Source organism: Plodia interpunctella, chromosome 1 (genome assembly GCF_027563975.2).
Source record: "Plodia interpunctella isolate USDA-ARS_2022_Savannah chromosome 1, ilPloInte3.2, whole genome shotgun sequence".
NCBI classification, from domain to species: Eukaryota; Metazoa; Arthropoda; class Insecta; order Lepidoptera; family Pyralidae; genus Plodia; species Plodia interpunctella.
Window position 1 is genome coordinate 9,265,558 of NC_071294.1, and position 14,370 is coordinate 9,279,927.

General features: G+C 34.1%; 1 protein-coding gene across 1 annotated transcript; it reads left to right on the forward strand.

Moving 5' to 3' along the window:
• Window positions 1-1,830: 1,830 nt before the first annotated feature.
• LOC128673037 (class E basic helix-loop-helix protein 22-like) lies at window positions 1,831-7,705 on the forward strand. The gene is made up of 4 exons (XM_053750631.2): window positions 1,831-2,331; window positions 4,171-4,267; window positions 4,929-5,068; window positions 5,325-7,705. Exons 1-4 carry the CDS (start codon window positions 2,129-2,131, stop codon window positions 5,470-5,472), a joined length of 588 nt encoding a protein of 195 aa, XP_053606606.1. The 5' UTR covers window positions 1,831-2,128; the 3' UTR covers window positions 5,473-7,705.
• The last annotated feature ends 6,665 nt before the right edge of the window (window positions 7,706-14,370 follow it).

Here is a 14,370-nt window from a genome sequence, read left to right on the forward strand (position 1 = left end):
TGAATTTTAGTTACTGTTGATGGTTCGAAAAACTTCAATTATTTTGAATTAATTCTGATATCTATAGGGCGAAGCTGGGACGAGCTGCTAGTTTACTACATAACCGAAAACGGCGGTCAGCATCTTCCCTTCGTTTAATAAATTGACTATAATATCTACAAAACAACAACAAATACGGAAATTAGAGACATAATTATAATTTTATACTGCGTAAAAGTACCCAATTACGAAAGAAATTTCCAGGATTTTTATTAATAACCAAAGTCGTTGTACACATAATGATGTAAACAAACAACAACCTTTCTAAATAACACTACATTGTATCGTTATCCTGACCTGATCACAAAAATCGATTTAGGTGTACGACCTTTAGGACAAATAAAATGTCTGTACACAGGACTTCCCACGCCTCGCTATCTATATACCATCTTGAACACTAAATAAAGTGTATTGTGATTGTGAAAATCTAAAAATAAGGTTTATTCTGTCTACATAGCCTATATTTCCTCTTTGAAGCGTTATAATTCAAGCAAACAGAACTGACGTGAAATAAGATCAAAGAAAATCTTACTCAAAAATACTTAAAGAATGAAGAGCTCGAATAGTTTGATTTTAGGTTACAGGAAGACTTCGTATTTTATTTAAGAAAATATTATTCTTCTCAAAAAAAGGCATTTATTAGAGTTTACTGCTTTGTGAGAATACGTTTTCCTGAGTGCATCACGCACTTCGTGCACATTATACCTAGCAATTTTTAAAATCGCTCTGTTTAATGCAATGAGTACTTACATACGAATTATATCTAAGAAATAAAGGTAAATATTTTCCTAAAATAATAAACTTGGAATTCCCATTACAGCTCTGGAAATCAATATCATTAATCCATTCATAGCTAAGAAGCATAAAACCGTAAGTGCCATGATACGTGCGGTACAACATCGCTGCTACGGCTGTTGATTTCAGTGGCGCTTACTGCGTTTTCTCTCAGCTATCTTCTACAGCCTGTAAATCAGCCGCAAAATGATGAACGCCGATATTTATGCCGCCATTCAGTTAACCCACTTGCTGAATTACCGAATAAATTTATCATTGAGATGCTCTGGTATAAATGGATAGTAAAGTTCTTTACAATATGAAATTAAGAATTTAAGGTATGCTTAAGTTCATATTGCAGATTTTCATGTAGAAAAACAAGATTATTACTAGTTGTTTCGATGGGTAAATTCCCATACGAGTTAGAATTGATGACTTTGACCGAAAAAATATTTTTCTGATAAAGTAAACAGAAAAGATGCTTCAGAGGCCATCGGATATAACAGAATACCTCATTTCTAAGAAAATATAGTAGTTATTATAAAAAATAAACCTCATTAATATATACATATCATAGTCTAATATTTTTGTTGTATTTTTATTATTTATCTATTCAATAGTGTCAATGATTATACTTTTTGATTGCGAATTCAGATCAAGAGTCAGTGGCCGCGCTCCATTTATGGCCACCTAGAGCTGGGCCCGGAATTTAATGTGTTACTGAATGGTTTACTAGTGGCCGTCATCCGAAATATTTTCGGACAAGACAGTAGATAAATGGCCGTCGTAAAGTCAATGTTTTATTGGAAATACTTCTACGTGATGTTTATTGACTGTGCTATTTTTTAATATACGCTTGCTTTAGTAGGTAACCCAAAAAATGAAAAATTTGCGACTAGCAAGATTCAGTGATTGATCGACTCACATTAAGTGTGATATGATAGTTTTTTTTTTTTTAATTTAAATTACTGAAACATATTGCATTTTACATATTGTGTTAACATCGACGCAATAAAGTGCATATAGTCAGGTGCTACACAAATAACAATAATTTAAAAGCAATTCGCCATAGTCGGGCGGTCGTCAACGCGTTAAAATAAATCACAATCGCATTCGGAACAATGGTCGCGAGATGAGAAGGGTGCGCGCCCCAGCTGCGTGCCCCGATCGATCTGTGGACCGCGGCAACTTCCACATTACGCTCTGCACTGTCTGTCAACGCTGTTCCAAATTCAAACGCTTTCTAAACAAAAATAAAAAATATATTTAAAAAAGTTTTAATTGCCAGTGTGATGTGTTAAGTTTTTTGTTAATTATGGAGGCACGAAGGACTTGGGATGGTGTGCCGCTGGGAGAGTCCCACTCTCCGCCACAATCAGTGCCTGGTAGAAGAACGCCTTTGGGGGCTGTCGGTCTTGGAGGATTCTACATGCAAGGCGGCCAGCCCCCACCGCCACCGCAGCATTGTTATCCCACTGATGAAAACCAACCGGAACCTGGTACCAGCTATGCTCAGAGGTTAGTTATATTGAGTTATATATTTCTTGTTACGAATAAGTATTTAAAAAAACTCGAGTATATATTGACTTGGTCTTTCAATATACACATAATTGTACAATACAAACTTTCGTAACATGCATTATAATGCTTATTAGAAATATTTATCTCACAATGTTTTTTTTTGTGTGTGTTCATCTGTATACATCCCGTGCTGAGCATGCGCACTTATGTATATTAAAATTATGATAACTAATAACTCTTTGAAACAAAAGTGCGAAGAGTTTTGGGGAAGTCTATCCAATCCGGAACTCCCTGTAATTATAGGTAATTAATATTACTGTTGTTACACACATTGCTGTTGTAACACAATATAGAACAGTAACAATTGTAGTTTAAAATTTTTGGTATTTGCGTTATTAATTGCTTTTAGATAAAAACTTTAAAGTATACTTCTATGTATCATTTGTTATTAAAGGTTATTAAAGTAGCTATGTAATCGTTGAATATTTGAAATTAAAGAATTAATAACCTTTCCTCATAATAATTGAATCTGTAACACTCGTTTCCAACACTTCTAAAAACTAAATAATTTACAAGATCCGTCAGAAAAATGCATTGTTTCTTTCTTTTCGAGTGTGTTATTATAACACTATGTCTGATTTTATTCAAAAAATGCATTTATTTTATCTGTTTTATTCTGATTCCCATATTATTCCTCGCATCAGGTTATTGTGCCGTATGTTAACCAGATTCGCAAACAATGCATGATCTAGTGCACATCTGTGCACAATTGCGACCGTGGTCACCCTCCCCTACAATGCTAAGGGGTATTTTGTTCAGATCATGATTTTCGTTGCCATTATTATTATTACAGACCTATGAAGCGATCAGAAATGAACAATTATGTTTTTAATTTTTCTTTTTTTAAATATGTTTTTAGTTTTTATTGTATCTTAATATATTATAACTTGTTTACACTTCTTCCTTTCGAGTTTAGCTATTTATATTGTTTGAGACCAGTAATAAGACTAAATGCGAAAGGCCTCAGTGGAGTATTAAAAAAATTAACAATTTTATTTTTGTTAATATTATTTATGTTGATAGACGGTGGGCCACATACCTGTTTGCTTGCTTGGTGTATAAAAAATGCTTCAAATGTTCCCGGTGCCGCCGCCTCTAAACAGGCATAGAGCTATCCACGCCGGGTTTCCCGCCGGACCAAGTCCCGCACAGTCCCGTCTATTGTCTACTGAACAGTTATTTGGCACTTGTTCCGCTCCAGAACCCCTGCCTGTCCCTTGTTCTACGATTTATAGTGTATTGCGCAAGTGGCGATTGTATTACCTACTGAAAACTTAGCTACCGCAATAATATGAAATTATTATTAATATTGTTTTTATTATTATTAATTTTGATTATTATTAATTTTGTCATTGTCATCTAATTTAAAATCGAGGCTCATAATGTTGGCAGAGTGTATTCCATTACTCTATCTCCATACCTAATTGCTTCACTTCCAGATTTAAACAGATACGACACGACGCCCACTTTAAAAAATATAAATAGGAACATCAAAAATATTAATTTGGGAAAGTTGATATAAAATATGAAGGCGTGTTAAGTTATGAAGTTAAGTTTATGAAGGGAAAAACTTATCATCAGCTATATGAATCCCCCAGCAGTGGGGGCCCACTAATATAATAATCTACCTTGGGAATGGACAAATACTTTGGGCTATGAAGAGAAATTCGAGATAATTATTTTATTTATTACCGACCTTTGCTAAAGCCGTTCCAAGCTCCAAAATAATGTGAGTCTTTATAATATTACATAATATAAAATATTTAATTTTTACAGACCAATTGGCGATGGAAAATCCAAACAAAAGATGCGACAAGGGAAAACCGTACGACTGAACATAAATGCTAGAGAAAGGAGAAGAATGCATGACTTGGTAAGTTAGATTTAAACATTAGGCAAATCCTATAAACTAAACCCACTCTAAAAGTCATCACGGTCAGACCAAATAGTCGATCATAAAAATGGAATCCATAAATATCATAAAAGTTTCCGTCGTCCGACAGTCGGACTACTAGGCAGTCGGACCAAGTTAGGCAGTCGGACTATAAGTGTTCATAGCGTTTTGAGGTTAAATTGACTTTAACAACTTTCATTTACTTTCATAAAATCATAATATCATTAATAACTTTATTTCATTATTTTTTCATAGTTACAATAAATTCAGTGGCAATACATATACATTCTTACTGGCTTTATTAAAAAAAAATGTCGGACACTAATGAAACGCTGCACGCCGCGTTCAAATGCTCGTGAAATCCGCCCTGAACCAATTATTGTCTAGTTTTGTTTTTATTTCAAGATAATTTAATCGAGTGTCCTTAGCTATGTTTACAAATGTATAGTCAGCAGTTTGGAGACCTAGAGTCAGCTCTTTTCTAGCGGATTAGAAGATGCCAAGAACTTCGGAGGCGAGGGTTTCTTAAAATTTTAATTCACTTATTTTCGTTCAACCATCTCTTAGTCGAATTATCAATCAGTCAGTAATAATCCAATTTTTATATTGTCATATTTAATTAACTAATAATGCATTTCAGAATGACGCTCTAGATGAACTGCGTAGCGTCATCCCCTACGCTCATTCGCCGTCCGTGAGGAAGCTGTCCAAAATAGCCACTCTGCTTCTTGCCAAAAACTACATCCTGATGCAGGCCAGCGCGCTTGAAGAGCTCAGAAGGTATCTCGTTTTAATTAAACATCACTCTATTATAGATTTGTAAGATCAAAATTCCAGGTAGATTGGACTTCTATTTTTATCTGACGACCTAAACTTTCGTAGACATTAAGTACGACTGCAAAACATGTACAGATAGACAAAATGCAGATTATCATTAGGAAGGGCAATAAAGCATTCGATTTTTGGATTGCTTTTGACAATATCGTAGTGTTAATAATAATTAGAACTTCTAATGAACACTACGATTAAATTCTAGGCTGGTGGCGTACCTGCAGGGCACAGCAACCGCGGCAGGCATCGTGCCGCCCCCAGGCTTTGACCTGGCGGGCTTCCCCGCAGCCGCCAAATTGTTGCAGCCCCCCACCGGCCCCCCACCGCCCGCACCCCCCGAACCGCCCTCCTGAGACATGCACATCAAACTTGAACCTTAAGTAATTGGGAGTATGAGTATATATGAAATAAGAAATTCACATTACATTTAACAAGATAAATTATATAAAACTAATTAGGTGTAAATTATCAGAGTCACCTCTTGTGTAGTCTATAAAAAATAACGCCAAAGATTTCGCCAAGAAAATCCTGAGTTACCTACCATGATTACGCAAAGTCCTGGTTACTTTAGGTGATCATAAGAAGTTGCTACATTATGTAGGAGTTTTCATTGTAAATTTAAAACAACAACTCTTATATTTTTCGAGTAAAATTAGTATTCTTTGCTCGAGCATTTAAAATCTTGGTAGACTTGATCTCAAGAGTGTCAACAATTTGCAATCAATTATCCAATAGAAATATAAAAATATTGAATATTAAATTTAATTAATTATAGTGTGTGATTAGTTGTTATTAGGTAGGTACTATTAATTTATTTTACACTAATCGTTGTCATAATAAACGATTTAATACTTAGGTATACAAAATGCGATCTATTATAGAAATTAATTAATGTATGAATAGTTTCTCATTCGACTTGTGAGTGGATGAGACTGTGAATCAATGTGCCAAATAAAATAAGTAGTCTTGATGTAAGTAGGTATGCTCGTTAAATATTGATTTATATTATAAAAAATATTGCTATTGTTACATAACTAATTACAAGGACATTTTCGATAAATTTCTAATTGGTAGTCAAGGAAGCCAATTTAATGGTGTAGTTATCATTACCTTATATACTCTCTTATAATCCATACTAATATTATAAATTGGAAAGTCTATCTGTTCCGCTTTCACGGCTTAACTGCTGGATTTTGATGAAATTTGGTATGCATGTAGTTAAGAAACCCGTCCAAACATGGGCTACTTTATTTCAAAAATCAACCCCAAATGCCTATAATCGGGATTGAAATTTGTATGAAAATCATGTCTGCTCGGCTGAAGCCTCGGGCAAAAGCTATTAATGTAATATTATGATAGTCATTACCATAATTAAATCTCCACAGAACGTAGGATGCTAATATTGACGTCCAATATTCTGTCAACTATGTCCTTGCATACTGTTTAGCGTATTTTATTAATTAAGCACTTTGGTCTAGTCATTTATATTAGTGAAGACTTATAATAAGGCAAATGTTCTGCCAACTGCCATCCTATTAAATTAGAGATAGTACTGTAGTTGGTTCTTATCACAGGTATGTGTTGTAGGTATCTTTATTAAGGAGAGAACTGCGCGAAGCTAATTTACAAATTTTCGCAGCTTGGAATGCAGTTGTCTATACTACAGATACTACATAGATAGGATGTTCATATTCGTAAAAATGTAATCAATAAATAAATACTCAAAAAGAAACATTTATTTACAAGTAGTCATAGGTATTAATTATTATTGTTTAAGTACATTTGTAATCGTAAATAGAAGAAAGTCATTTTCATCTGTGAAACAAAGCATGTTTTTTCTTTGTTTTTTTTTTATTATGTTAAATTGTCATAGTATTTTTCCTCAAAACAGATTTCGTATCTGTTATTTTAAATTTAGATGATTCTAAACTACAGCCTCAATGTTATTAAAACAAAAAAACTTACGTATTAGTATGTGTTATATAATCTGTAGCTATAGTGATGGATGTTTTAGTTACTCCTTGTTATTCACTATTACTTTCCGTGGATCAAAATAATAATATTAAAGGAGCTGTAGATGTTACATATTTAAAATCATTTATTTTTAAAATGTTTCAATTAGTGATTTGTACTGATAGAATAATCATTACTGTGACTATTTTTAATTATGTAACCTTATAAAATATATGGTGTATACATTATACATGGCTTAATAAGTTTTTAATATGAAGTGAATAAGGCTAGATCTAAATAGGCAAGCAAAATATTATTACAATGTGATTAAATTACTAGCAATAACGTAAGACTAATAAAGTGGATCCGTAATATATAATGTAATTTTATTAAAGTTTTTCACAATCTGCTTAACTACAAAACTTTCATCACTCAAAGAGCATATATGACATTTGAAAAAATTTAAGCCTGTCAAATATACTTTAAGTTCTCTGAGACTGCGAAGCTAGGTGTAACAGATAAACCTTGTGCCAGCTATACACACTATCGGTGAACTCAGGTGCCGACGCGAATGCATGTGTGAGCTTTTATTTACCACAATGAAAAACCAGCAATATATGCTGAGTCCACCAAAGCACGACTAAACAATGGACATGGACTCTTCCTAATTCTCCACACTTTCGCCGAACTTAGACACATGACGACGCGAATACGTGAATATTGCGTAGTTCGTATGAGTGCTTTTATTTACCGCAAAGAAAATCAGCAATGTATGCCGAATCCGCCAAAATTTGGCAAACTGTTCGACGACATTGTGGAGCAGGCATAATAATGTCTATAGACTTCTTTGAGAAGCAGCGAGAACTACTAAGCAGCAAACCTCGTAGCACGGCGTAGAGCCCACACCCTGCAGCACTGCGTGAGGAGTTTCTACGGTTGTCCAATAGATGGTGTTGTACAAAATTTTATAATAATCCATAACTTACAGGCAGCCTGATAATTATTATTATAATATATATTGGTATTAAGATAAAAATGTTATTACAAATAGTAATTGATAACCCGATCTTACGCTAAGTCTAACGCTACATGAGTTTCCTACTCATGTAGTTGTTAGACTATCACCACATTGTAGTTTTTTCTTTATTGCTTTTGTTTCACCACAATCACCATAACAACGAAAACCAGGCAAAAGGTTAGCTAGAATGATTAGATAGTTTGTGTCGTTTGTGAAACAGTAAATGCCACGCCCTAACCTTGTTATATAACGACTAAGTATTGTCGTGGCCAGCAAAACGTGATGATTTTAAAAAAGCTATTTTATGTGTAAATATTAATAATATAGTTTTTTCTAAGTTTTCAGATTGTTATTTTCGTATCTACTTTATAACTAGCTATTTATTTATTGAAACTTATTTACTAACATGATATAAAAGGCGGACTTAATGCTAAAAGCATTCTCTACTAGTCAACCTTCGGGAAAAACTGAAAGATAATCCATTGCTGTAGGTTTAAGTATGAAGTATGAAATATAAATATCCCGCACATAAACGTTTTTCATGAAATATAGCTAATACAGGTGAAAAATACGATTTACATTTTATGAAGCTCTAACCAAACATCAAATACATATCATTTAACCTGTGCCACAGAAAAAAAAGTATTCTATAGCAATTTATTTAAAATTCAATTTATTATTATCTTGCGGCCCGTCCCAACTACGCTTGTGTAAAAACTAAAGAAATTATAGTGCTAAACCTTCCTCAAAACCTTCCCATCTATTGGTGAAAACCATACAAAAACCCATCTGGTAGTTAGAGACAGACAGACACGTCAGCCCCCTGTCGCGTCTGTCCTTACATATTATAACTTACTGTTTATAATATGTAAGGATAAGGGTTACGAGTTTTCCATTAGCAGCTTCAGGAACGAATGCCCCAGGACTAACAATAATGCACGCTGTTCAACAACGGAGTGTTTACATCAAAGTATCGATCAATAACCATCATGAATTGCCACCGACGTGGGGGCCCGATTCTCATGCAATCGAAGTTCACTTCATCAGTTATCACCATATTTTTCGATGGTTTTAAGCAAATTTACAAACGAAAAAGTTCAAAACTTTTTGGCGGTGATTTTTTGTAAATGCAGAAACTGCCCTTGCAGATCAGCAGACCTTCAGAAAAAAATAGAGAAAACTATGATGTGAACTTAGATCGTATTAGAATCTCCGTACGTCTGTCGGTATAGAAGTTTGTGCTATTGTTATAATAGTAGCTGTTGCCCCGTAGCACCGCCCGCGATATATATGACTTCGGGTATATCTGGTCCAAATTTCATCATTACTGGCCCAGAGGCTTAGCTATGAAAGCGTAACGGACTTTCACATTTATATTAACACGTATGTATATTGTATACACTATACAGCTTTGAATTATACTTATTAATTCCAAGCTATACAAGACGAGGGACCGAGCTTTGCTTGGTTGGAAATATAGGTACCAAAATAATAATCTTATTTTATGTGGAAAGGGATTATTCCGGAGATGATACAAAAAATGACATAATCGTTAGAGCCGTTACTGAAAATACAATTAACTAAGTATCCGGAGAACTAAGTATCTCCATGTCTAAATAATATTTGTTACGAGGGATCGGTCCAATGATACGCATTGTTGGCAGAGGTCGATGTTTGCAAAAAAATAAATGATTTGTCAATTTAAGAATACTCGTGGTTTTCCTGTTCATCGCGCTTTAAAATATTTATAATCATACTTGTCCCATTGTTCAAATTGTGTTTGTATGTTATTTTTGGTAGAAAATTGTAATACACTTTTATGTGTTCGAAGAGCGATGGACCAAATTCACTAATTTGTTAATTCCAGAGCTAGAGACGAAAAATGCATTTGTATTAAAAATCATCACAATTTCAATCATACGCAATGTCATACATTGGACATAGGCCAGTCACACAATATATCACACAGTAGGTATTTATGTTTTTACGCTAGTATAGATAATATATGATTTTATATGTGCGAAACAGCTGACAAAAAGGTATGAAGATTATAATTATGGTTAACATTTTCCAGGTAAGTGTTCTCGGGATCATATCTTAACTCATACATATTAATGATAAGAGATAAAAGCTTAAATGTGCGACTAGCCTCACGAGGCAGCACTTATCTCGATTAAACTTTTCGTGCGTGTAAGCAACCTGAACCTCTATGCTTTTGAAAAGCTTCGTGCAAACAAAACAGATTTGCTGATGAATAATGTCAGGGAATGGACAAAACTAATTTTTTGAGAAAATTACTGTGGTTATCTTAAAAATACTTAGGTAGATAGGTACTGTATTTCAATTCAATCTATTTGTTAAGCCTTTTAAACAAAAAAAAACTCTGTATTCTTCATTACCTGATATCACGTGCTCGATTGATAGAGGCAATTGTCTACTATTAATTTAATATTGCAGATATTTTTTGAATATACAACATTTTACGTAGTTTAAAATGGCCATAAAATTATGAACATACCTATATCCACTCTGCAACACAAGTTTTGGTAAAACTCTTATGTACTCTTTAAACAATTTAATCGCTCGTTGAACTCATCGCATCGTGAATACATACAATATGGTTGCGTTATAGTTCATAGAATAAGGTAACTCATCTGTGATTATGTGGATTATGAAAACGCCTAAAAAAATAAACAACGTTTATTAAGTTATATGTTCCTTACAGTCACTTAAATAAAGATCAAGTAAGGTACGATCTAAAAGTACCGATTACTATACTATAACATGATAGGATAGAACCGATAATAATGATGACTTGAGAATGATCTCGTCGATAGAACAATTCATTATTTTTTTATTATTGATTCAGTGATAAATTTGTTAGCCGAAATTGATTTCTATCTCAATAGATAGAAATCAATTTCGACTTGAACCAACTAATCTTCTATCTATATCTAACTTAATATGTATGATTCGGCTCGAAGGAATTTCTATAAAATATTAAAAAGAAAACAAATATCTTTTATTTTATTCATATTTCTGAATTATTCATTTATAATGCATTCGTATTTCTCATTATGTGTACAAATTACATACTGAGTGTAGAATAAATGCGGGAAGTAGAGAGGATTCTCGCATCGCCTTAATAGCATCTTACTATATTATTGAACAAAGTATTTAAAATATTGGAATTCATTTATGAATGAATTCCACTATAATTGTAGAACATATCTATTTTGATTATATTGTTGTTAAACTTTTAACGTATTCTTTAAAAATTCCATGTCCATGAATTTGAAGTTTGATAATAGATATAGTTAATGACCCGAGGTTAAACATAGGACATACATTGGCTATTATGGGCGGAGCTTCGGCTCATTTATATATAATGAAAATAATATGCATATTAATTGACATACGCAGTCGTTCCCATTCCAAGTACATGTCCAGATCATCGTCAACATGCACCTCAACCTTTATTACTTAGCAAGACATGACTTTGGCTATTCAACAGTCTTTATAAATCTTCTTTAATCAGGCTGAAATATTATGTAATCAAACACTTTTTAAATGCCATCGGAATTACACGTACTCCGTGGGAAATTTTTGGTGTAAGCTACCTCTTCACTCGTTGCATTGCATGGTAAAGGGAATTAGCACGACGCTATATGATGGATATACTTGCCAAATACAAGCATGACTCCACTCTACGTCATCGCTAGATAAGATAACCACAATCTTTCAATTATGAAACTTAATCCATATTATTGTGACTAATTTACATCAATGTTTAGTACTTTTATTTCGGAAATCCTTCTGAGTCCCTAGAGAACAACTAAATAAATGAATTAAAAATATAAAAACAAGGTAAAAAAAAAGCGCCAGGGAGAAAACTTTTATTCCATTTCTCGTTTCTCTGCTACGTAGAGACAAACATCCGCCAACAAATCGGCAAACTGCATTCTGCCGTCTACATCAATCTAGCAACTGGTTCGTAGATAGGGCTCCCCGTTCAGAAATTGAACGACTAGTCGTCCGCCAGATCCACCAACTATACATATATCATTTCTACCTATGTTCTTGTCGTTGGTAGAGAACGCAAACACTCTCCAAGCTTTTCCCTTACTATGGATTCTATAATTTCTATATAGCTTTCCTTTGGCAGTGCCTAAGTATGAGTGATATTATTTACAAAATTATAGAAGGCTAGCTGATGCCCATGACTCCGTGACAAAAAGGATACGTACAGATTTCTCAGAATCGTATATTGCTGATTGCTGATGTCCAATTATTTAATTTTCGCTAACATCATTAGGCTAAACAACTTTGCTACGTCGTTGTTCTCATCGAGACATAACGACGCGATGCGAAAAATACGCAAACATGAAATGTATGTACCGTGTCCTGTAGCTGTAGCGACCGTTCTCGCATCGAATAACGCCGCAAACTGTGCCCCAATAATGAGGACGTGGGGTGATGCTTCAGCCATTTCTCTTTGTTACATCTTCCAAATTTCAAAATTAATAAAGATTCTACTTCTGGAAATCGGGTCAATTCTTCCTGAGGTTACCATGTAGAAACATTGTTTGTAAGAAAGGCTCCATTATAGCCCTTTTAAAAACAATTAACAACCAACACAGGCACAGATCAGTGAGTGTCATGGGTTAATATTTTAATATAAAAAATAAAACTTTAGTTGTTGTGCTTTATAAGTATTTATTAGTAAATGGGTAAGTAAGCACAGTCAATAGCAAATTAACCTTACCCAATAATTGCAAATGAGCCTCTATTACCGCGCCATAGAGATCCATGCAGGGTAACCTGATATATGGTTGATACATAATATTGACGCGTATTGTTGCATTGTATGTGTTTTGTTGCTCAAAGAAATATTTATCATTAACGATATAAGGTTGAATTTTGAATAAAATCTCTCTCGGTCTTTATGCTAACTGTTCTGCTTGATACATAACATAACCTAGCTGATATGCACGTAACAAATCAGGCCAACATGTACCTTATCCCTATAGTCAGATCAAAAATATTCTACGTTACTAATACGAGTCTTACAATACATACTCTTTGACTTACATTTTACCTACTTCGCAATACGATTAACTATACACAATTTCTGCATGGTATTTCTTGCATTAGAACCGTTTAAATAAGAACATTTCAAATCCACTAATCTAGCATTTATAACCACAGCCAGCTTAGTAGACGCATATCCGATAAACACAAACAAGTGTTATATGATGAACTACGACCTTTGCTCATTCTTATGTCATTAGAGTCGTTTTTCTTGTGACACCACATAAGAGCTTTTCTATAGCAAGCAACATTTCGTAACGGTTTCCATACTCATTATAAATAACAGCTAGGTTCTATTAGGAAACAATTTCATCATTTGCCTTCCTAGAACTCACTACCGAAGTCCATACAGAACCCATGTAGCAAGGTATTTCTACATTATTTCAGGATAAAACTCACCGGGAAGCAATTGCAGCCCTAAGGGTGATGAATACAGCGAGCTCGAGGCAGCCAGCGGTGTGGTACGAAATTTAATCTACCCCTGTCTGCCACCCCCGCCTGCCACCCTCGCACCCATATACGTGCTATGTGCCTAGAAAATCATTTATTCATATAACCCCAGCCAGTAATGACAAGCACAGCACATAACGTTTGTTTTTAGTAGATTATCAAAATCAAATCATTTATTCTGAATTTAGGCCTTCAAAATGCACTTTCTCACATCATATTCTAAATTAAATTATATTGACCAAAGCTACAAACTACTAGCATTTCGGAACGACCATTTATGAAGATCATGAACAATTAGATAGGTTGGTACCTACCTAAAACAAATTAAGTAGCTAAGGTAGTGTAGTACCTATATAAGAACCAGTATGCTGTAGGTATGTCCTACAGGGCCGGAGTGTAGCATACCGTTAGGAATGAGATAAAAACTCATGCGGACAGAAGCGGAGTGGGAAAAAATGTATTGTTTGAGCCCCGCTATAGATTTTGGAATAAATCTCGAGCTTTCTTTGAATAACCGGTTTGTACTTGGTGATAAGGATGAGTAGTTTCTAAGTAGTTTGTTTGAATAGTCAGAGTTATCATAATACTTGCCTCAATAGACAAACCACATAATGGAATTGTAATAAATACATTTTTTCTTAACACTCATTGGTTAAAAAAATCTAAATACAGAACAATGAAGGCAACGGCGGACTTATCACTCACCATAAAAAATATCTTCCACTAAAACGGCAAGAAA

What these genes read in the sequence shown, in the direction of transcription:
- LOC128673037 (XM_053750631.2), top strand. Translation starts at nt 2,129, where the DNA reads ATGGAGGCACGAAGGACTTGGGATGGTGTGCCGCTGGGAGAGTCCCAC. An exon ending in GGTACCAGCTATGCTCAGAG is followed by an intron (nt 2,332 to 4,170) that starts GTTAGTTATATT and finishes TAATTTTTACAG; the next exon opens with ACCAATTGGCGATGGAAAAT. An exon ending in GGAGAAGAATGCATGACTTG is followed by an intron (nt 4,268 to 4,928) that starts GTAAGTTAGATT and finishes AATGCATTTCAG; the next exon opens with AATGACGCTCTAGATGAACT.